This window comes from Drosophila guanche, unplaced genomic scaffold (assembly GCF_900245975.1).
Source record: "Drosophila guanche unplaced genomic scaffold, DGUA_6, whole genome shotgun sequence".
NCBI classification, from domain to species: domain Eukaryota; kingdom Metazoa; phylum Arthropoda; class Insecta; order Diptera; family Drosophilidae; genus Drosophila; species Drosophila guanche.
This window is the reverse complement of record NW_022995758.1, coordinates 1,079,245-1,104,331: the sequence shown is the minus strand read 5'-3', so window position 1 is coordinate 1,104,331 and position 25,087 is coordinate 1,079,245. Positions and strand designations below refer to the sequence as shown.

Genomic DNA, 25,087 nt, shown 5'->3' with positions numbered 1-25,087 from the left:
CCCCCCCCCCCCCCCCCCTCCCTAACACACACACACACACACACTGCGTGAAGACAACTAGAACGTCTGTAGGTATCTACTAATCTACCGGAGAAAAGGGATGGCCCATGGCTAGGGGTCACGTCACACTCACACTCGGCGCTTGCGCATATGGCAACACTGTCAGCAAAGAGAGCTTTATTCTGTGCACTTGGCAATGCTGTGCGACCTGTGTCTTTTCTGCTCTGATCTATTTATAACGAGCACACACACACACACACACACACACACACACACAGGAAGAGAGAACATTTGAAATACTTAGAAAAGTTGTGTTGTTATTTTCGCTTTCGGATGGTATGTATTACATTTTCCGTATCTATCTGCGTGCCTGACGATGGTGGGTGCATGCGCCCACCGCCTAGAGAAATGAACGCTCCCTCCACGATATGCATGTATGGGGATGTGCATATGGGGCACAGCAAACTCCCACTGCGTCAGCGCGCTCACTGGCCCACAAGAACAGACACAACCACCCATGCAGCAGCAGTAGCAACAGATTTGGCGCATGCTGGAGGTGGCACGGTGGCACAGTGGGAGCAATTGTTTAGGGATTGCTGTCAACACAGCTATCACTCTTCGAAATCTCTGGCATGTTTCACAGAGAATCCAATTTGCGAGTAGTTGACTTGTTTATTTTTAATACTCAACGACTGTCGGGTTTCGAGCGAATCTAAGACCTTTGGGTGCTCTCGACTCTCTAGAGTCTGAACCGAGGGGTGGGCAAGAGTAGGCGAAAACTAATTATTTGCCAATGCAATTTGTGTGCAGGGAGTGCAGCTTTGGCGGCTATTGTCCCAACATACTGAAAATTGTAAGGGCTCTTGCCACCAATGCCTTCGGAGTCGTTCCTTTTCCGAGTCCCAGTCTGACAGGAACACCACAACAAATGGGTTCCCTTGCGAGAGGTTACACTGTATGTACATTCACACATCGACAGTGCGCTCTCCGCTCTGTACGCAAATAACTAATCGATAGCTATTCCGTGTTCTATCTCTTACTAGTGCGCCGAGTGCTCTCTCGCTCTCCCTCTCTCTTCACTCTCCCACTCTTTCTGGCACACTGCTGCATGTGAATGTTCTGTGTCTACACATGTACAATGTTTGTGCATGTGTGTATCTTGACGCAAATGTCTACAAAAACAATGCAAGATAAAAACAACATAAAGTGTGGAAGGTGGTGGGATGAGAGGGAGGAATGGAGGGGTAGAAAGTAGAAAGAACAGTGAAAAAGTACGTTACGCATGCGGCGGCGGCAGCGGTGATGGCGGGCCGCGGCGACGGCGCACACGGGGCAATGGGCAATGGGCAAACGCATATGCCCCCATGTGAATGTATGAATATATACTCTTATGTACATGGTTACATATATTTATATGTATTATGTAAGGTGTATTCATATGCATTTGTACGGGGAAAAGCAGTAAGGAGGAAAAAGTAACGGTTAAATGACTCACAGATACAACCCAACACACAAACCAAAACACAGGCACATACACATACACAGAGATACAACCTTGCGACGAGGTTGCCATGTGCCAGTCGCTTGTTTTCCAATTGGAACTGTACTTGTTTCGTTTCGTATTATTCGACTATGAAAGTTTCGTACAACCCACCCCCTGTAAGCAGCGGCTGGTGCTGCTGCTGCTGCGCTGCCACTGCGATGCTGACGGCACAGTAGCGTCCATCTGAATCAGCCTTCTGTGCGAAAATCTCTGACGGCTGCTGCTGCTATGGCAAAGTGTATGTGTATCCATCCCTATGTGCCCTATAGGAGAGGGTGGGTATGTAGGAAATGCAACCCCTGTACACAAAAGATACACACACAGAGGCACAAAAACAGATTTTCCTTCTCAATGCAAATTGGAATTCTGTTTCAGGCAGATTGAAACAATAAAAGGGGTTTTGGAAAAATGTTACGCATACGCTATGTGTGCCGCCCCCACCTGCCCCCTCAGAGAGTAACCATTTCCTACCCCCGCTGCCAACATCACACCGCTCCGACCGACCACCACTCGACCGCCACTGACACGAAAAATGAGAACAGTTTTGCTGCTGCTGTTCGGCGCATGTTTTAATTACGGACACTCGCAGTCGACGTTCGGTTCAAGGCGCCGCTGTAACAGTACACACACAAAATAAGGGTCTCTTTCTGGATTATCTAATACACACACACACACACACGCTCGCGTGCACCCAACGAGCGGATACAGCACAGGGCACATGAATATGCACATGCAAATGCATTACATATTGGGTTTTAAATAGCCAACCAGAGAGATGGAGAGAGTGACAGTGTGAAAAAATAACAGTTTTCTGCCCCGTTTTTTGTTGTTGTTTGTTTGTGTGTGTTTTAGAACTGTTTACCGTTCACCCCGTCCCTCTTCTTCTTTTCGACGACGTCGTCGTTGTTGTTGTTCACTCCTCAGAGATGGAAAAATTGGATTTTGCGTGAAAAACTTATTGCTTACTGCGACTGTCTGCACCGACACTTTTCCGCTGAGCTGCGCGCTGAACAGAAAAGAACAGAACACACAACACCAACACACACGTACGGTCTGCCTTGCGCGAAAACCGAATATAGAGGAAAATCGAAAATTCTTCACGTCTGCGTCGCGCTCACACACACATACTGTTGTACAGGCATATAGGTGGAATCGGCAGGAGTGGAGTGCAATGGATGTTCAGGGTATACGCACCTGCGTGTGTCTAACTGATGAGGATGTTGCCTCCTCCTTCCTGGCCTTGGGACTGCTGCTGCTCAACGGTATTCTCCTGTAGGAACAGTTTGGACACTCTCGTACAATCACACACACACATCTATACATATAAATACACACGCGCCGCCGCCGCCAAAACGCTGCTACTGCCGCTGCGACGTTGTTGTGTTTGCTTTGCCCCTGCGTCGTCGCTCGCGTTTTTTGGACCCTGCATTTATTTATTATCACACTGCACATGCGAATATTCGCTGCATTTTACATTTGCGCACTGCCACGCTTGCCACAATGCCACTTGCGTTTTATTGTTGTTGCGCCCCAGCTTGCGTTTTGTTGTTGTTGCTCCCCAGCTTGCAGCACAGTGTGACCGCGGACTTAGCGATAACATATACCGCCCATCCCTCATACATATACCGACTTACACCTTCAGACTTGCAAAATATACCGCAAATATACAGTAAGAACTTAAGTAATTATCCCCGCTACATTTAAATAATTTATCGATATACATTTTTTGTTGATTAGTATTCCTAGGCGATAGTTTCTTGTCCTGGCGAACACATGAATGTACTTCTTTTTCGTTATATGAACCTGAATTTTAAGCGAGTCAACACAACATTTTTGAACAAGGGTAGTTGCATTACAGCAAACGGGTATTTTAGTGCGATAGGAGGAACCTATCGGCTTTTTATATGGAGAGCATATGAACAGCCGAGCGTTCTTTATTTGAAACCAAACTAGTTCAAAATAAAATGTTACAATTATAGATGCCTTACAATGTTTTCGAAACATCTAAAAACCGGCGTATAGCTCAGCGTGATCAGAGGTACAAACATCGATAGCGCAGGTGGTGGTCACCAAACGATATATCTGGGACAATGAACTACACCTTCGGCGTGCCGTTTAATGAACGGAACTACAAATTCAGTTGTAAAAACAAAAATTAACGAAAAAAATAAATAAATAAATATTGAAATGATTCAACCATTTCTTAGCTAAACAAATGTGTTCGACAATCGCACGACACGTCTGCGATAGCTGTTATCCTCATCGATTGGTGGCGGCATCCATCCCTGCTGCGCGGATAATTCAAATTAGAAATTGTTTGCGAAATGTGTTTAATTACGTTTCGGATATTATGTGAAACATTTTTCTATTGATTTCAGTTGGCCTGCAAACACACGTAAGCCCTTCAAAAGGCAGCTAGCAATATTGAAAAGAAATCAGCTAGACCAGCCATATGAGAGACTCACATACAATTTGTTTCACTCTTTTGGCGGGGGATTCACAGAACTTCATCACCAAAAACAACAACAACAACAGCAGCAACAAAAAAAAACAACAACGAGTTCAACTTTGGATTAATTGGCTTGAGTAATTTTTGATTTGGAGGCGACCGAGCGAAGGCGACGACTAAGTGCGACTGACTGTTGTCCGTTTGGCAGCCGCCTTTTAAGGCCCTGCGCGCTTCAGAGGCGCGTCATGCACACCAACCCACACCCACACCCACACCCTTGCCGCATGCCACAGCACACATTAGGATATGTATGTCCGATAAACGCTATTCTCCGAACGGACTTCACTGATTGCCCGCATGCAAAAAACAAAAAAATAAAATAAAATAAAATAATATAAAATAAGAAAAAGTAATGAGAACGAGAAAGAAAATGAAAACATTAAGAAAACTACTCGATACAAAAGAGGAGCTAAGGAACACGGCTTGTGATTTTCTTATCGCACGGAACTCCCCCACATTGGGCAGGGAATGACCAGACTAGTACGGGTCTCTGGTCTGTGGTCTTGGGTCTCTGGTCTCTGGTCTTCTGACATTTTGTTACTTATCGTGGTCTTCGGCCGCCGCTTATCACCGGAACTGAGAGATGGTGCTGCTCCCGCCGCCGCCGCCGCCGCCGCCACCGTCGCTTATCGTACACGGCTTGGGCCCTACTCGAAATCTTTTGCTTGACATGTGGCCGCTCTCGGTTCGTCGTAATCCCATCACCAGATGTGCGCTCGTCTTGTGGCTGGCAATGATCTTGAATATTTGCTGAACTTAGCTCGCAAAGCAGTCGCAGAACAGTCGAAGTGGGTCAACCGGGCCCTGCCTGATCATGGCCACACTCCACTCCAGACAATCCCTAGTCACGGTCAGGCCTTCTTTTGGTACACACACACACACACACACACACACACACACACACTCCTGGGCGCTCCAGAATGGAGCTGTTCGCCGCTAAGCACACGCCAATGTTCAAGGTCTGAGCCACCCCCCCACTGGGTCGCCTGTGTTGGAAGTGCTCAAGGTCACTCACGTGTTGTGCACGTACAACTTTAATGGATGAATCGGTACACATACCTACGTATCCTGTATGTACATAAACTCACATAAATGTGTACAATGATACAATAATATTTACAATGTGAACATCCTGTTCAAGCCGATTTCCTTTGTGGCTGCGTAACCGCGCAGAAATTTCTTAGAGCTCGCTTGGGCTGGGGCTTGTCTTTTGTTTTTGGATTTGGACTTGCAATGGGATGAATGCAATTTAATTTCAATTTTAATTCCCATTTCCACTTTCATTTGCCGTGGAGCGGCAGAAAACGCGAAACTTTCCATGGATTATGCGGCTGCATTTTTATTTGAGTTGTGGCGTCGGTCCGTGTTTTTGACGTCTGTTACGGTTACTGTTTGTGGCGCGCCAGCGTTGCACGTTGAAATGCCCGTGTGGCACTGTGACAATGTGGCACTGGCAGGCAGGCAGCTCTGCTGTCAACTGCCGGCGACCCAACGACGGAGCCACCAATAGACCCACCAGCCCACCAGCCCACCAACCCAGCGACCAACATTGAGCAGGACACCGCCACAGCCAAAGGCATGGGGCACATGGCAGGTCACAGCAGTCGATGCCGTAGTATTTGACGTGTACGAGGCAGTAGTACTACGATTCGCACACACAGCTACAGTTGCACAGCTGCACGGGGCAGGCAGGCACGGATGGCTGGAGGAGGCACGTGTACGTACACACCGACAAACGGACACACCAGCATGCGGCCCATACGCAACGTGACCCCATCTGCGCCTGCGTCTGTTTTGATATGAAAAGACATTGTCCTCTTTGGCCTCGCTTCATTTTTCTCGAGCTGCAAACAGTTGAGCTACGTGGCAACAAAAATCAAGAGTACGTGTCCTGGATGATCAGACATGTGCAGAAAGTGCTTCGGTTGCAGAATTTATCTGGTGATGTCTTGACTTTTCATTTCACTATGGTTCGTCATTGCTCTCCTTACACAACCCTAGAAAAGGTAACTCAACTCCGATCATTCGTAGTTCCCACACGTTGAAGATTTTGTAGTTTTCCCATCAATTGAAAGTGCCACCACATTCCAGTTTATCAATATTTATTCTTCTGTTACATAATCTCTTCAATCTTTTCTTTGACATCTTTGATTGACTCGCAATGCAGAGTATTTCCAGAGTCCTTCTTGCTGGATGGTAGTTGGCGTAACCTTCAGCTCGTGCGTCCTCCTTCGCCTCCTGCACGTTTCCGCACATTTGTTTGGCCTTGGACTCTGGTTTGTTATTGCCGCTTTCACACACACACACACACACACACACACACACACACACACACACACACACACACACTCTAGCAGTATTGCCTGGTTTACCGTTATGTTTGGCAGACACTATCGATTATTCATGGCGATTTGCCACACCCACAGCCTCGAATTCGCGAAGGCTCGTCCCTCGATGCTCCTAGATGCTGCTATCAAATCAGCTTGTCCAACGGTTCTGGCTAAGCTTAAAGCTAAAAGCTGAAAGCACAGGACGAAAGCTAGCGGTAAATGGAACATCTGGAAAAGGAGCTTTCCGGAAAGCATCGAAAGCCGGAAGGGGAAAAGTCGGCAAAGGAAAAGGAACAGGAAAAGGAAAAGCGATAATTTAAGCACAAAAAAATGTCATCTCCCGTTGGGTTTATTTGCGGCTCGTCTCTCCGTTTATTAATTACATTTATATTTAATTTTTATTCATACTGTATATGCTGTATGTATGTATATAGTTAATGCATATGTATTGCCGTTGGCATATGTATAATATATTTAGATTATAGATATCCAGCTGCAGGTTCTGGTCAAAATGGGAACGCGTCTAGGAACCAAACAAATCCAACAGCTCACCACGCACAAACTCGTTTCGTGATGCCGATAGAAAGTCAAGGCGAAAGTTCTAGGCCATCATCATCGATACGAGTATTCAAGAATGTATGAATTCATATTTTTTGTGTATAGAGTTTGTCCCCGAAGTGTGCTAAGAGGAAAATTAGGGACCAGGACCGAGCCTTAGCGCTGGGAGAAAGTGTGAATAATGGGACCATCAACTGCCCAGCCACAACCTTAAGCTCTTTGACGGCAAGGCAAGAAGTACGTTCCGTTTGGTCTCTGGTCTCTGGTCACTTTTCGCTGTCGCCCCTGTTCCACAGCTTCCATTTGGGGGTCTGCTAACATCTTAGTCAATTCTACGTGGCTTTGCTTTCACTTAGATTTAACGCACGCACTGCATCCGCGTCCGATATCTCCTTCCAGCTTGCAGCACCGTCCGCGGTGCGCACTGCCCCCCCCCAACTAAATCGATCGTAATAACCGATACCATAATAATAATAGATCGTTCGTTTTGCCCGCTACTCAAGTAAAGGGGTTTTTCGGATTCGGTTTGCTGGCTTATACACTTGCAAAGAACTTTTGAATCTCAAATGCTGTAGCTATTGGATGGGTGATATGACAATGGAGCAAGATCTTTGGAAAAGTTTCATTCAATTTAATGTGCAGGCGCAATATTTCTGATGGGCTTTGCAAGTGTATAGCCATGGACTTTGGAAACATACATATGGGATGCTCTTTCTACATTGATATTGTACGATTTGTTAGAGTTACAAAAAATGACATAAATTCTTTAAGGTTTGCATTTCGTTAAGCAACACACATCGATATCAATATAAGTTTAAGTTTAAGTTTAAGTTTAAGTTTTAGTTTAAGTTTTACTCTTTTAGGTATGTCAGTAGAGGTTCGCTTTTTGTTTTGTTTGTTTCTTTGTATGGGTTTAGTATGTATGTACTAACATTTAGGAATTTGTTCTATTCTCTCATAATATAAATATAACTCTCTCTGTATTTGCGGTATTTATCCCAATACTTTGGGTCGCTTGACTCTCGCTAGAAATATGATAAATGTATGTAAGTGTGTGATGGTGTTGGTATTTGATGTATGTATGTATAAATGTATGGAATTTATAGCTTCGTTTCACTTTGGCCCGTCCGCTCGTTCGTACATTCTGAACCATTCTTAACTTGCTTCGCCTAATATATTATCTGACATCCTTTAACATCTCCATAAACATATGTGTGTATTTATCTATATATATCTATAGATAGATCTCTCTCTATTCATTAATCATTATTCATTATTCAGTTGTATTTGCTTTTGGTGTCTTTGGTGTTTTCATTGCGTTTTCAATCTTAACCTTTGTTTTCCTAATACTCCATTCTCCTCCCCTCAACCTTCATCCGTCCTTCAATTCGACGCCTACTTGTGGCACTATCTATGCGCTCGCCGGGCTCGCACACAATTAGCCAACACTACTAGCTACTAGCTACTAGCTCTAACGGTAAACAACAACACAAATTACTACTCGCACTCACACAATGCTGTCGATCGAATCGATCAGTGGCATTCATCGTTACCCTACACTTTCCAAAACAAACAAAAGACATCTTAACTATGCATTTGCTTTCGGTTCCCTTTTCTGGTACTCTTACTGTTACTGTTCCTGTTCCTGTTCCTGTTTCTGCAGAGCAGCTTCTCCCATTTGCCAACACTGGCCAAGAGAAACCCACCCAGAGATCGATCGACCTATTGTCTACAAAAATACGCTTTCGCTGTGTTAGGTACATGGAATGGGGCTCCATTGGGACCCCAAATAGAGAGAAAGAGAGAGAGAGAGAGAGAGAGAGATAGAGTGAGAGCACGACCACGAGCACTGCTTGCTGCATGGGTAATCTATACACACGGATAATACGCATATGTATTGTTGTATTTTTAGCATGTTGTTTATATATATGTATATGTATATGTATATGTGGGTAGAGCATATAGCAGCTCCAGCATCATGTGGAAAAGTGAAGAAGCTGCAACTAGACACACACACGCACACGGCTAAAAGGTACACAGAGCCAGACACACGCACACATATAAAAAAGACGATAAGTTTTGCCTTTGTTGCTTTTGATTTTTGTTGTTGTTCTGCTTTCGATCTGCTTCCTCGATCCATCATACATGATGGGCCAACAATCGGCTATTTGTTGTTTGCCGCTTGTGAATAAGTTAATTCCATGGTGTAACATTTGGGACTAACCTTGGGCGTTTAGTGTTTGTTTTTTGCTCTACAACATTCATTGACTACGGGTAAGTATATTTGTATGCATGCATTACGCGCTGAGAGTGGGGAAACCAGGGGCAAAAGTTGCCACCAAAATCCGTGACTGGCACTAGCAGTAGGTACTACGTAATTGGAGCGATAATAGCAAGAGAGCAATAGATGGCAAGGTACGTTTGAGTCGAGGCTACGTTGTATTGTATTGTATGTGTTCAATCATTAGGTTCAATCATCAGAGGTTGTGGCTGATCCAAATCGAACCCAACTGTCTGTCTGAGTATGAATCTGAGTCCGAGTCTGAGTTTGAGTTTGAGTGTATTATTTTGGAGAAATATTGAAAACCGTTTGTAGGAGACCGTTTAGTTTAGCTTCAGTTGGTACATATATAATTGCATTCTTTGTTGGACTTTGCCTTCGTTCAATGCCGCTCGTTGGTGCACCGCTTAAGAGATGGTGCAGGAGTTGCGCTTGGCGCCCATGCTTCGCTCCTGGATGCGCTGCAGGTGCTGCAGCTGGGCCGGCGTTGGGGCATGCGAGCCGTGGCCACCAGCGGCGGCTGCAGCCGCTGCCGCCGAGGTGGAGGCCGATCCGGAGGCTGACCCCCCAGCGGCACCGCCCTGGTGGTGGCCATGATGGCCATGGTGGCCATGATGGTGCAGCGGTGTGCCCGGCCCATTGTTGCCGATCTGCTGGGGCAGCGACTGGCGACGACGGCGCAGTGCCGGACTCAGGTTGTAGGTGATCTTGGCCTGGGTCAGCAGCTCCTTGAATACCTGTGGATTGGAAGGGAATATCATCGGATTGGATTGTCTTTAATTGGATGTATGTATTTTCGGATGGAGTGTGGACTCACCTGCGTGACGTTCTCGTTGCTGGCGGCCGAGGCCTCGACGAATCCGTTCTCCCAATCGACTGTCACCACCGACTCTGTGGTGGCGTACTCCACCTGGAAAGAGATGAGAACTCTTAGACTCAGGGCTTCACTGGCAATTGGAACAACTCTTCTGCACCACTCACTTCTGGCCCCCCCCTCATTGGGCACGTGGACGCGTTAACTGTACGATTCCCCCAACCGAAAATCGCAGACAATGAACCCGGAACTTTATTATTTCTTATCGGCATCGAAATCCTTAAAGACGTCTAAATTGGGACGATAAAAAAGTAGAATAAACGCAAGCAGGACAGAAGGAAGGAGAGGGAAAACACACACACAAAAAACAAGAAATTTTGCCAACTTTGTTGGGGAAAGCCGGACCGAAGCCGAGTCGAGGATTTCGAGGCCCCCGTGTGCGGGGGCCCAATTCTTCCGAATGAACAGCCTCGGAAAACGAGTGCAGAATCGAAGGAATAAGTTGCCCACGGCCCCCAAACAAGGTTTCTGTACTCACACACACACAAAAAAACTAAATAATAATAAAAAAAAATACGACAACAAAAAAAAAGGACCCCAAAAGCCACCAACAAAAAGTTGATTTCACTTCGTTGGAAAACAACCAACAAAAAAACAGATGAGAAGAAAGAGAACGCACAGCGAATGAGAATAAGAAGTAGGATAAGAAAAAGAAAAGTAAGAGGGGATGATGAGACGGTGGGTGGGTGTGGGGTGCACTGGAGGGGCATGGGCTAGGGCGCGACAGTCTGGCGTTTGCTGAAATTTGCATTTTTATTATATCAGAAGTCGCTTAAAGTCAATACACCGCACCGCCAAGGGGCGGACGGGCGGATAGAGGACAAGACCATTAGAGTGCCGTGCAAGCAAGCAGTGGATATACCTCATAGGGCTTAGTGGCGAGCAGTTTACAACTGAAAGCAGTCGTTAGAGCCGCAATTACAGCAGACACTCCGCTAGGTGCAGCGAGCAGATTGAGACACACAGAAGTTGCAAGCAGAGCTAACTGTATAAAGCAGTGCAGAGGGGATCTGGCGTAGCAAGCAGTTCAGTGTACCCCTTTGAGGGGAAGGCAAGCAGTTCAGTGACCCCGTTTAAGGGGGAAGCAAGCAGTGTTCAGCAGGTTTAAAGAGATCAAACAAGCAGTTTATCCAGGTGTCGGTAAATCGTCCGCAACAAGCAGTGCAATGGAATAGAAGGAGGAGAAAGCAGACAACAAGAAGCACCAAATAAGTGACAAATAAAAAAAAACAAGCTACTGCATAAAAGGGAAGAGAAAGGGAAACATATAAAACGAAACGAAAGGACGCAACTCGATGGCGAAGGCAAGGCACGCGAAAGATAAATAAAAGAATATTCAAATTTATAAAGCCCCAAATGAAGTTGACCAAACGAAAGTCAACAAAATAAGTGGAAAGTGAAAACGGATTCAAATGACAATAAAAAGGTTGCCGGAGAAGGAAAGTCGCAGAATTTAAGCATTAAGCAAATGATCGCTATTTTAACATGGAGTTTCTGGGGATTCTCTTCAGGGGATGGTCAGAGTCGTAAAAATAATATTCCTTGGGCATATGGAAGTGTGTTTTTCCATTTAATCCTTTACCGAAACTGAAACGATTGCCTTTGATATGTGGCGGCTGGTTGTAGCCAACATGTTGCATAAATTAGGCACCGAACATTTTTACATTTCGCTTGACACTCGCCTGAGACCCGAATTCGCCCCAGCTACAGTACAAATTGGCTCAGTTTTCCCCTCTCCACTCTCCATTTTTTCGCTTCCCGTTTCACTTTCAAGTTTGACAATCAAAGTGGAATTTTCCGGGACAGTTCTCCCCCTCACCGTTTACATCCCCATCCCCTCTGCGTGTGTGTGTTTTTTCTCTTAGTTTTCGTGCCTGAATTTATTAGAAACACTTTGGTCGTGGGCCCCGGGGCTAGGTCTGAGTCGCCTCCATATTTGTGGCCAGAACTTATGCAGAACCCAAATGCCCAGCTGTGGCCTCAGACCCAGACCCAGACCCAGTCCCAGTCCCAGTCTCAGTCCATGCCAAACGATGATCGTTTAAGATATGCAAAGTACTCCCTCCCGCTCCCGAGTCGTGGACGCAGTTTCAGTTATTATTATTATAACATTTAGGGGTATTTGACTCGAGATTATTTCATTGCTGATTGCATTTAACTCTGCGCATAGTATGTACATATTCTTATGTATATGGAACGCTTCTTGCGATGCTGACTTATATGTAGCACAGTAAGTAGGAAGTGGCTCTGCTGGAACTCTTATCTGAGAGTTTCCTTATCCACGTTCAATTATTGAATTTTAACGCCTGCAACCGCTTCGATGTGTGGCTCATCTGTTAGTAATAATTACAGCTTTAAAGAGAGCTAATTTAAAGCAAATTTCGACACTCCAACGCAAGGGCTCGCTCATTCCCCTAAGTGGCAGCTGAGTGGCGACTATTGCATTCCTGACTGCGTCGCATTCCTTGTCTTTCATTTGCCTGTTTCGAGTTTCTTCCTTTTGCTATTTTTTCGTCTATCAAATTCCTGCCCTGCCTCGCTGCCCCGCTGGCTGTGAGAAAATTTACGATGCAGCCGCCTGACAGCAAAAGCTCGGAATGGGAAGCCGTCTAGCGGGGAAGTGAGGGGAGCGCAGGAACCACAGCTGCAGCGATGCTGCCATCCACAGGCCCACTGGCCTGCCGCTCTGCTTGGAGATGGCACAAGGCAAATGGAGCCTGTCACACGAATCCAATGAATTTTGAGACTCAATTCAACTGCATAAATCTAAGCGCTCCCCTGGGGATTGCTTCTGGTTGAATTCGTTTAGTTTTTAAGCGAAGGAGATACAAAATGAACAGGATTGATTGATTGATTGACTGCTTAGCGTCGCCGTGCTTAAAGCACGGACACGAACTGTGCCCATTCCATCTCTGGTAGTTCCACTTTGTTGCGTGGGATATTGCATACTTTTCAGCTCTGGCGTTTCACTAATTATGCAAAAGCCCCCCTCCCCCTGTTGGGGCTTGGCGGTTGGGCTTGGGGGCTGGGCTGCCACATTTGATGACATTCCATTTCGTGGGACTATCGCGCATAGTTTGCACATTACTCGAAGGTCTGTCGCTTCGGCACGCTGCCACTTTGCCACTTTGTGGCAACTTATAACCCTCTGCCACACTCTCTCTGGAATTTCAAGTGTTGCATTTTTGGATCCAGCCCCACTTGCCGTCCCGCCCCTCTCATTGCTTGACGAGTTTTCTTTGCATTTTCCTAGATTTTATTTTAACGGAGTGTAGATTCCAGATTATGAACTATCTTTGGGGTCAACGGTTGAGCCAAATAAATGTATCCTCCGTTGAGCATCATTTTTTGGTCTTCTAAAAGTCCTCCCCATGGAGCTTTCACTGTCTATTGAATACACAAATTATTTTGGCGCTTGGCTAAAATTCTGACAAATTGTTTAACTGACTTTCGCAACGCCCCCAAACCCCATACGTTCCCCTTCCATTCGCTTCGCTTGGGGTTGGGGTTGGGGTTGGGGCTGGGGATCGGATTCGAGTTCGAGTTTAGGACTGAAAACTTTTGATTAAACCGTTTTGGTTCTGCTCTTGTCACTCCATGCCCCCCACAATGGCCAACCCACACCATCACCGGTGGTTACGCTTGACAAACTTTACATAATTGCTGAAAACACCCCATCCGCTGTGGCACTTCGATGGCGTGCGGCACTTGGGGAGTGCCCATGTGGCATGTGGCATGTGGCATGTGGCACGAAACGGTTTTTGTACACACACGTAAGCAATGCCAAAGACAACAATCAGAGCGGTCAGGCTGTCTCCTTCTTCTACTCCTTTAAGGGCCGCAGTCAGCAATTAAAATTGATGCAAATTAGGGAAGGGCCACCGCATTGACCTTGACAAAAAAACCGCGACCACATCAGACATTAAACAATGCCAATCCCCATCCCCATCCCCATCATAATCCCCATCACAATACTCACTTCACGCTCTGTCTCGGGGTCGGCAAGCAGATCAATCTTGTTGCCCACAACCACAATGGGCACCGCTGTGGTGGCCTTCGTCTCATGGATCTGGTCGCGTATTCCGCGCACCTCCTCGAAAGTGCTGCTGTCGGTGACGTCGTACACCAGGATGAAGGCGTCCGCCGAGGATATCGAGAGAGCGCGCATCGCCGGGAACTGCAAAACAAAACAAGAGACACAAAGAGAAAAGAGAAAAGAGAGAAAGACAAAGTTAGGTGATTGCTGAGCGAGTATGCAAATTGTGAGTGCGGCTACACCGAAGCGGGGCAAAGCCATCAACAACAATTGTTTCCTCAATGATAATTTGCATATATTTATACTGTCACACACAAACACTCACGAGTCCTCTCAAATATGCTTCAAGCACATACATACATACATATGTGCACACATACATACTTATACATACACATATGTACGTACATATATATTTGAATAATCACGGATAATCATGTAAATTTCGTTTTCTATGCCCGTTAAACATTTTCACACTTTTCAGTGAGCAATTTTCCGCCTGGTAAATGTGCTACGTACTGAAATATGGCATGGCAAATAAAATAAAATGGAATGGAGTGGCAGAAGGTGGCAAACGAAAATTGAATTTCTCTTTTGTGCGAGCGGGTTTTAGCATAATTTTCTAATATTCCACTCTTAAAAACTTCCAAAGATGAGGTTCATTCGTAAGAAAAATGCAAAACTGAATTCATACCATGAATTTTCTTTCATCGGATGATATAGAGGAAGGATCATCTTTCATGCTAAATAAGATTATACATATGTACATTTTAGCAGTGGGAACCAGTGGTGAGTGGGGAATGGCAGCAGAATAGCATTCACAGCAGATCAACAGTAGAGAGGCGGAAAGGAGAGTAAAAGCAAAGACCAATGTTGACCGTAATGTCAGCAGCATCAGCATCGAATAAAGCAGTTTTATTTGGGGCTTTTGGTATATTTACAAGCAGTTCTCCTGCTACTGTGCTACTGCTTCACAGGTCAACCCGCAAGCAGTGCGATTGATTCATTGGCAATGGGAAGGAACATGATCTTTTGTCTCTCTGTTGCTGCCTCCTGCTTCGATTGCATTTGGGGTCGTTCTGGCGACACGCGTGCCTAATTCGTGATTCGTGTTCTTCCTATTGGCAATTACGTGCCATGCAGATGCACACCCAATGCCACAGACGTGCCGTGCATAAGCTCTTCTGCCTTCGGGAACTGCTTCCATTTTGCGGACCCAAATTCCCCGTAATTAATATTTGCAGAAAAGTGGCCTATGAATGCAAACGGTTGCGGGTTTGTCAAGGAATACACTCATGGCTGTCCGTGTGCCCTTTTGTTTAATTAACAGTCCTTGATGGCCGAACCAGGCCCCATATCTGACCTTGAACGGCCGGCAACTCTGCCACACTCGACGTCTCCCATGTCATTAGATGTTCACATTTGTGGCAGCCCAACCCAGAGACCAAAAACGAGGGAACACAACAACACGGACAAGCAAAGACAAACGGACGGACACAGACGGTCACAGACACGGACACGGACACGGACACGGATGTATGCAATTTGTGAATTGTGTACTTAAAGCAGAGCAGCGCAGAGTTGAGCAAATGGTTCAGCTTCCATTCAAAAATGGCATACAAAATGAATCATACCAAAATGGAAACGAATTAGCGCCACAAACGAGCAGAGAGGTACAGTCAGAGGTTCACTGGCATTCATCGCCTTCATCTCTGACTTGGGAGCTCCATTCTGCGGGCTCCACATTTCCCATTCCATTGTCTCGTTTGTCTGCCAGTCTGCCAGCCGAGAGGAACCGCAACCGCAGCATTTTGGCCAAAGCACTCCGCTCCGCTCCACTCCTTCCGAGCTGTGTACCTAACATAATGGCTTTCAAAATCATGCGCCCGCCAGTTCCGCAGGTTCCAAATTGAATACGCACCCAACTCGACGGGCAAAAGAGGCAGCTGTATAGTTAGAGAGATTTGGTGCCTCCATGGAGAGCGTGTAAATAAAAAGGCAGTCCACTGACCAGCTGAAAATTGAAAATCCCAATGAAAAAACTCTCACAAAAGCGCAAAAAATAACGACACAGCGCGGAGAGAAAAACAAGAGGAAAGGGCTCTACTCTCGACCACAATGCCCCAGCAAGTATCCTGCAGCTCAGATAACAGGGAGAGTGAGTTTGAGAGAGTCCATCCTTTTACCTCTACTCGAACCCCAAATCGAACTTGAAGAGGCACTTGGTAATCGTGTTGGCTACCGATTGAATGTCGCCATAAAACAATGAATTGAAATGTTTCAATATACACCTGAAAGGGGAGCTGGGAGAACACTTTTTTGCTTCGATATGTCTTGGAACGCACTGAAACGATAATCGATTTTGCGCTGGTTGTCCCTTTGCCTGCCTTCTGTCCAATACAAAATAAATAACAATTGTACTGCAGAATTTTTTGGAGCTTTTTTTGGTTTGAATACCTTTTGGAATACGCGAACAATCGAAACCTTTTGGTTTATTTCGAACCCCTTTCGGGGCAAAAGAAAAAATCTGCCCACACAAATGGGTTGTACTTGATTTTAATGTATATTATTTGAAGGCTTTAAAGTTGCAAAAAAGGCATTCCGAAGGGCCGAACACAGCAGCTGAAAAGTAAAGTAAAGCATTTGTGGCTTAAAGCAACATCCTCCAACTCATTTCCATGAGGGACTTGCCTTTGCTCTCCTTGCCTTTCCCTGACTTTTGCTTTCACTTCCACTTCCTGAATTTGCCAAGGAAGAGGCTTCCTTGCAGACAACACCAATGTTTTCATTTCATCAGAACGAGTTGGGAAATGTTTTTGCATGGGCTCGATGGCTGTTTGACTGCCGGCAGAACAGACAAATATATAGAGAGAGAGACAGATGAGCAGAGCAAAACATAACCCAGTAGAGTAGACTGAACTTGAGCTACCATTGCTATGAAGTTGCTCTTATTATTGTACATAACACGCTCAAGATGGGACTGCTCGGGCTTATCAATGGTGTAGGTGTTTTTTTCTTCCTTTTTTTTTGGGCATTCGTTTATTTTGTGCATTTGAGGGCCAGGCTGCGACATCCTTTTGCCATCCTCTCTGTCTGTGTGTGGTTTCCGCTTGTTTCACATGCGACAACCGAAGCACAACACCGCAATGATGCCATGCTGTTCCTGTCGTTGTCAGCTCAGCTCTGCTCACTCTCTCTCTCTATCTGCCTTCCATTCAATGGCAAGTCCTGGCATCCAACTCGTAAAAGCACCCTGCACCCTGCACCCTCGTCGTCCTCCCCATCCCAATCCCAATCCCAATCCCAATCATATGCTGGCTCTTGATTTCTCAATGGACTCCACAAATGGACTTGCCACTTGCCGGGCTGATTGTGTGACTTTTGTTTAGCATTTTCCTATGGCGCTTTCCAACGGGCGCAGTGACGCCCATTGAGCAGAGACATTGACTGCTGGCTCCCCTGGAATGCAGCCAAGGACATTTTGGTAAGTTGCAATGCAAAGCAAAATTCAATACCAAGAGCAGTTGGCATTTATTGGGAAGCACGAACCCAAAGGGTTTGCCAGGGGGAGTTCTCATAATGAAGTAATCCACTGTATGCAGACACTTCATCATCACATCTGACAGGTGTCCATTATTCCAAACACCTCAATATCATGCCAAGTTATGGAATGAAGTTTGCTCAACTTTAGTTGTGGATATTCATTCCCTTTTCCGCTGAAATACATTATCCTGCAGATAATAAAGTCTAACTACTTGGAAGTTTCTGCATTCCTGTTGTTGTCGTGTCCGTTCCTGCTGCCAGACTATTTCTTTTGATTGAATTTCGGACTTGTTTTGCATGTGGAAACGGATGCCACACCTTGCCAATTAGATCAGCATTCGGGGTACAAGACTTTGGTTGATTTGGCTTAAAACTAAAACGAAAACGAAAACTCAAACTCAAACTCAAACTACATTTGGACAAAACTTAGCTTGGCTTGAACTTTTACTAACTTCATTTACACGCAGACAATTGTTGCTCCTCCTCGTGTGTGCATCCCTTTGCTCTCGCTCTCCCTGTATGCCTGACCAGAACTTTGTGAAATTTTTGTTTCGAGCCAAGCCACGGACTGCTGAAGAGCAGCAGAGCGAACCCTTGTTACCACTTGAGAGCTTTATTGTTTCCGAATTGGAACACTTACAATCATAGATACGAGCATCTTATAGATAGTTCTTAGAGCTTAAAGCCCCTCCCTATGTATCCCACTTTTGCCATGCACTCACTGTTCATCCTTTCGCCATCATTATGTACCTCTCGACAATGTTTTAGTCTTGGTGGAGCTTGGTGGAGCATCTGTAGAGGGGGAAAACCCTTTCCATGTTTTTATTTTTCCATTTTTCCATTTTTCCATTATGTGTACAATGGCCAACTGTGTTTTGCTCTGGCAGCCATTAGATGCGCGCCATGCATGCCATTATGTCTATGGTTTGGCATCCTTTTCAGGAACCCTACCGGCAGCCCACAGAGTGCGTTGCGTGACCACAGAATTTACGTTATTGATTTGCAAGAAAAACGCAAAGAGCAAAAAGGTGTACAATCCAATTATGTGTCTGGAAAAGCGTTGCGGCATTTGAGTGGACACAAGGCTCGGCCGTTGCATTATGTGGGAAATATCATTAATTATTTGGGCTGAGCAAAAGGGCATGCACGAGTCGACTCTGTCAGTCTGCATGCAGTGCACGCGAGTCGACAGAGCCAGGTGCCGTGTCGTGGTGTGGCAAAGTGCAGAATATATTCATATAAAATATTTGTAAATTGGAATTTTTAAGCAAATACCATTTGCGGTGGGTAAACAACGAATTTTATGCCCTGCTCCGGTCGTAATTTCTGCGTAACAAATATTGATAGAGACGCCCGGGGCATGTGGCATGTGTGTGTGTGTGTGTGTGTGTATGTGTGGCCTGCGGTCTGTTATCTTTGGGCACACGCAGGCATATCACTCATACGTACACGGGAGAAAGAGAAGGACAAAGTGGGAGAGAGAGAGTCCTTAGCCGTCCGTCGGAGTGTCAACTATTTGGCCAGGCTGCGGTGCCGCTCCAGCCTCTGGGCCTGCCGAGTGTGCCTGTGTGTGTGTGTGTTTGCGGCAGTTTATGGACCTCCCCATGCTCCCACAGCCTTGACCGAACTATGAGTGGTACAGTGCGTTGCAAGAGTACAAGTCATCCCTTGATTTCATTAAGCATAAACCGTGGAACGGAAACTCGGAGACCAAAAAGAAGTACCGTGGCCTATGGCTCCGAAACGCACTGTGCACTAGTGATGCTTATGTTTTTGAGTGTTTGTTTGCCTTTGCCATTGCCGCAGTGTCGTTTATGGCTGCCACTTGGCACTTGGCTGCAAATGATTGCGCATACGCACCGTGCGCCACTGGGACTAATGCGAGGATAACAATGGACGGCAGAGCGAACAGAGAACAGAGAACAGAGAACAGCGAACAGCAGAAGGAGCTGCTTGGCCAATATTGTAAGAACTGCAATCCCAACTGGGAATGGGAAATCCACACGCTTTTGGAGCCACAATCAAGGCATCGGAGTACTCGTGGTTGTATATGTATCAGGATTATGTGACGGCAGAGTTGACCCAGTGCCTGCTGCTGCAGCACTCGCCTCTTAGGACCATTATTAACTACACATGTACAGAGTACAGTGTACAGTGTGTGCACATATGATGCGACGACCTGCCACTGGTCGATTTATGCTCGCAACCGCCAGCTGGGATAACTACTCCAGCTCCCAGCTCCCAGCGCCTCGATACTCTCTCTCTCTCTCTCTCTCTCTCTTGTGGCTTCTGCCGCTCTCCGAGGGATCGTAAAATTTATGAGCAATCCGTGAAAGTGTTCAAATTTATAACCTGTTTGTTGCTGCTAGTTGGGTTTGAAGAGTGACTTGGGGCAGGGCCCGGGCCCGGGCCATTGTCAAGTGCCTGTTTCGGTGTGGCCATGTGGCAGCTCATTTGAGGGCTGATTGGGTGAGGGATTTGCCCTATAAGGATTCCCATCCAGCAATCCCTGCAAAATCCATTTCATTAGTAGCAGCATTTCCAATTTCAGCTCCCATTTGGCAGTGAATCTTGCAACCATTCGTTCTTTGTGCCCATCCCCTGCCATGCCATTCCTCATACTCGAGGAGCTCGCTATCGCATGTGTTCGATGTGCCCATGCCCATGCCCATGCCCGTCCTGATGATTCCATTGTACAGCACATAAATCGGACGTAGAGCCGCGCCAAGGACACGCCTGTATGTGGGGGAATGGGACTGGTACTGGGACTGGGTCCAGAGTCACAGTTCACTTGGCTTTGGCTCCCAACTTGACTGCACTCGCTGCCTGACTGACTCCATTTGCACCCATCCATGTAGCCACCATGTAGCCATACTCGTATAGCCATATACTATAGAAACGGATACACGGCTACACGGATACACGGCTACACGGCTGCAGGGGGCCCCTCCATTCATATTGCTCAACATCTGTTGCCGTTCGTTCTTCATTCTTTCATTCACTCGCGTGTTTTTTATTTTTGTGTCAGCTTCTTCTCTTTTTTTGTTTGTATTTTCTTCCATGAACAACCATTTCGATTCGCGCCTGACGGAAGTGGCAGCGAAATTGAATCGCAGGCTGTAATTTCCGCTGCACAAAGGGCACGCAGCTGGATGATGTTGATGATGGTTGGAGATTGCGACGGCGAAGCTTCAAAGGCAGTTCCTGCACCGGGAACAGGACGAACACTGGCAGCAGCAGCAGCAGCAGCAGCAGCAGCAGCAGAAGGACCACCTGGGAAACTCTTTGAAATATTGAATATAAACTAAATGCTGCTGGCTGCCCTGTTGCAACCCATTAGAGGAGGTTATTTAAAATTAAAAGCACCGGACAAGCTCGAGGGGCCACCAGCCAGGAGGAGCAGCAACGGCAGGATAAACCTGCTACGAGCGAAGGGAGTCAGGGTGGCAGGAAACTTGCTCCCAATTTTTGATTCACTTAATGAACTGTTCTTGTTGTTGTTGGAGTGTGAGCGGTGTGGCACTTACCTCGTAGGAGCCAGCCGTGTCGAGAATGTCCAGGGTGAGGCTAACGCCGGCAATGGAGAAGTTTCCCTGATGCATCTCCTCGATGGTCCGCTTGTACTTTGGGCTGAATGTGTTGTATAGAAACTGTGTGATTATCGACGTTTTGCCCACCTTGGCGCTGCCCATGACGACGATCTTGTGGCGGGCATTGGCCGGTCCGATGGCATCGTCCACCGCATTGGTTCTGCCCACTCTGCATGGATATACAAAGGGGATATACGAATGGAATGGTTATAGCTATGGTTATGATTATTGTAATGGTTAATGGGTACAGTGTGGTGTGTGTGGTGCAGGCAGAAAGAAAAAAACGTGACTTGAGTGAGTTAAATTCAATTAAATTCAATTCATTTGCGTTTGCTGTTCAAATTGATTCATGATCTAATATCAATCCCCCCCATTCCTCTGGTATCCTTTCCTTTGCCTTGCCGTTGCCCCTCGCTTACCCTCTGTTCATTTCTTTATACCCGAGGGACGGACTTTATCCCCTGGGCGGCTCATTAAATCTGTGCGCTACATTTAAAATTAATCATTACGGCAACATCAGAAAGCGACGGCGACAGCGACAACTACACAACCACAGCCACAGCCAGAGCCACAGCGAAAGCAAAAAGCAAAAAGCAAACAAAGGACACCTTATGTAGTAGGATCCTACCCATTATATACAGTGTGTACATATGTAAAGGTGGCGCCTTTATGTATCGCTCTGCAGTAACTGCCGCTTCGTGTTTCGCGTGCAAATTAATTGGGAATCGAGGGAATTACATTACTCCGCCGCTTAAACAGTTTTCTACTTTAAAGTTCTCTCCCTTTCTGATCAAACAACATGCAACATGCAACATGGCTAAAACTATTAGTTGAATCGCAAGCGGGGAAGACTCTGGAAATGGATTGTCAAATCTGATATCGCGTCGGCTGGAAATGGCCCTTAATTACGAGAGACACCATCCAGAAGCGGGATCATATTTGATTTTAATAAGCGCTATTCTGTTGGCACTCTCCCTGCCAGAGAGAGAGAGAGAGAGAGAGTGAAAGGTTCTATAAACATGAGTCCTTTCCTTTCTCACCGCCGAAACTGGTTGGGGCGTAATATTGTAATCAAAGGCCCGAGTGTAACGAAGGAGGAAACGAAGAAACAAAAGCAGGAAAAACATGAAATTCTTGTCCTGACAGGCAAAACAAAGGGAAAAGTATGCAAACTAAAAGGAAACATGAGGGAAGGGCAGGGGAAAGGAGGCACACGATGTCCGGCCAGGAAATCAGGCGGGGGAGACTGACTGACTGCCTTGTCCGCCGCGACTGTTTCCCTTTTACGCTTTACCCGCATCCCGCATCCCGCATCCCGCATCCCGTGTCCCTTTTTCGCATTTCCCATTTCCCATGTACTTTTGGGTGTCTTCCATGTCGTTCTTTGAACTTGCGTTGAAGAAATGAAAATGTTTGCCCCTAAGAGAAACGCTAAGATTCTTTACATGTTTGCCGGGGCTGGCGGCTCCTACTGTATGCGGCGTAGGGTATTGAATTGGGTCTGGGCTGACAGTCGGCTCATCCTTTCTTGTACTCCACCTGGACCGAAAACCCCTCGACCCATTGTCCCACTCACAGGACAGAACTTTTTCCGCCGCCGCCCACTTGGAGTTTTCGGTCCCCCTTTGGAAATTCTTTTGCAATTATTGCGGACAGCGATTGAAGTTCGTCGTCGTCCCCACAACCGCACCACGCTCCCACCGAAGACATTGTGACACTTGGACTGGCCGTACGGCAGGGCAGCTGGTCCTGGTCCCAAGTCCCACGCCCGGACTATACTCGGTTGCAGCTGCGCGCTTCGCGGGGGAGCTCGCAAAATGTGAACTTGATGTAAACTTTTCCTCCTTTCCAATCGTCATTGGAACTGGAACGAGACCCTTAAAAGTATTTCTTCTTTGGCTGTGAAACTACTTAATTTATTGCACAATATTTTAATGAAATGTGTTGAACTATGAACGGAAATCGTTCGAGTTCTTCTGCGACCGTTCTCTTAATGAAAACAAAAACTTTCTAATGATTGCCTTTTGCTTTTGGTTTATTTGGGATACCCTTTTTGAAGGGCAGGCCAGCAAATCGCCAGAGAACTTTTCACGTGGAAACAAGATTTCGATTTCGATTCATTTGTTTTTGCTATTCGATATTTTGTTTTTACTCGAAATCTGGAGGAGTCTTCCCCTGCCTCTTCTGTGTGGAAAGTCAACTGGAAAATATAAGTTTTGGCATAGTTTTCCCACTCACTGAGCGCATGAAAATGTATATCTATATCTACTGATACAATGCTGACACTTATGCCATTTCGAAATTTTCAAGTTTTCTTTTTGTGGGGGGGGGTGTCTGGATGTGAGGCAAACTACGTGAATGGATTTTGCACGCTCGCTCACGTGTGGGTACATGTTTGCGTGTGTGTGTGTGTGTGTATGCATGTACGAGTATGTATTGTTGCAGATGCCTGCAGATTTATTTAGCCATAACTTACTTGTCACGCTTCGGCTTATCCTCGTTGTTGTCATCCTTCATGAAGGACGGCTGCAGGCTGAAGCGTCGACGCAAGTGACGGCCACGCATCCTGCTGCTGTCTCTGTCGCTGTTGATTTGGCGGTGGCTGTGGCTGTCGCTCTGACTGTCGACTGTGCCTCTGTATCTGTTGCTCTGTTGCTCTGCTGCTGGTTCCTCGGGCAGGCCGTAAATCAACGTCTCAACGACGACGTCGCCGACGTCTCTCACTCTCTCTCTCACACTCTTTCTGTTTGGTGTCCCTTTATGCTGGCTGTCGGCGTTTGCATAAACAGCAGGAACTTTGTTGTCGCTGCCTCTGCCTCTGCCGCTGCCGCTGCCGCTGCTGTACTCTCTCGTCTTACTATGCTTTACACTGCTTGCTTCTGTTCACACTCTGCTTCGCGGCCTGCTTTCCACTGCTCGGTTCGTTCTGCTTGCGACGCTACGTTTTATTATCAGCAGTAAGTGCAAGTGTATTTGTAGCCGTAACGGGCAATGGTTATGGCCACGTTAACGCGGTAGTTGGGCCTTAGTTTATTATTAGCCCCGTTAGCGCTTTCCTTCGCTCTCTCTCTCTCTCTCTCGGTCTTTACAATTGGTATGCAAATATTTGCCTGTTGCTGTTCGCCTTCTCCTTTGCGCTCTTCTTGCGTTTCGTTTTAATTACGTGACTCGATGATTATTTTCCTCGCCAATTTTCGTGTTTACCTGCAAATTGAAAATGTTTGGATGAGACAAAGCCATAAATTACAAATGTCCCACTCAAGCCCACCATGCTTATCCACCGTGGCAGCATTTGATTATTAAAATTAAAACGAAAACCATTTACTAAATAAAAGAGGCAACAAAAGCCATGTGCGAAGTTAATAAGCTACCCTTTAAAAACGAAGAAACAGGGGAAGAGATGTGGGAGATACAAACAGAAGCCACACCACGCCACTCCTTGCCTTTGGAACTGCTTTCATTACAGCTATATTGGTGAAAGCAGTTCTAGTTGCTGGCAATGCAGTGCACGCAACTGGATTAGTTTTCCAATTGGAGTATTTCAATCTACTGCTTCTGCTTCTGCTCGTTTAATCTACATATTTACTATTTCCTGTACATGGACCGACTGCACTGCTTCGTATGTATGCTGAACTTCTGTTAAGTTTGCCAGTGCTGGAGATAATTAAGCGGAATGAATTTTGCGGGTTTCCTGACCCACTTACATTTCATGAATTAAATGCAATTTCTTTACAGAGCTGCAACTGAACTTGTCCTTGTGGTGGCATTTCAATCGAATTAGTTCTTTAACATAAAGTTTTCAATAATTTTACCATTCTTTTCT

At 46.2% G+C, this 25,087-nt stretch overlaps 2 protein-coding genes across 4 annotated transcripts in view; both read right to left on the bottom strand.

The window, feature by feature from the left end:
* The window catches only part of LOC117590549 (DNA-binding protein Ewg), a 15,167-nt gene extending 12,060 nt beyond the window's left edge, over nucleotides 1-3,107 (bottom strand). For 2 of the 3 annotated variants that reach the window (XM_034283288.1, XM_034283290.1), the window contains exon 1: nucleotides 2,738-3,107. The gene's annotated coding sequence lies outside the window, so the exon portion shown is untranslated. The remainder of the gene's footprint in view (nucleotides 1-2,737) is intronic. The other variant, XM_034283291.1, reaches the window with a different exon arrangement.
* Nucleotides 3,108-6,803: 3,696 nt separating this feature from the next.
* On the bottom strand, nucleotides 6,804-24,080 carry LOC117590503 (ras-related protein Rap-2b). Its single transcript, XM_034283165.1, has 5 exons — nucleotides 23,741-24,080; nucleotides 21,202-21,433; nucleotides 14,075-14,272; nucleotides 10,039-10,131; nucleotides 6,804-9,958 (listed from the first exon to the last, which is right to left on the bottom strand). The coding sequence occupies exons 1-5, from the start codon at nucleotides 23,827-23,829 to the stop codon at nucleotides 9,629-9,631; spliced, it is 942 nt and encodes a 313-aa protein (XP_034139056.1). The 5' UTR covers nucleotides 23,830-24,080; the 3' UTR covers nucleotides 6,804-9,628.
* Nucleotides 24,081-25,087: the final 1,007 nt, after the last annotated feature.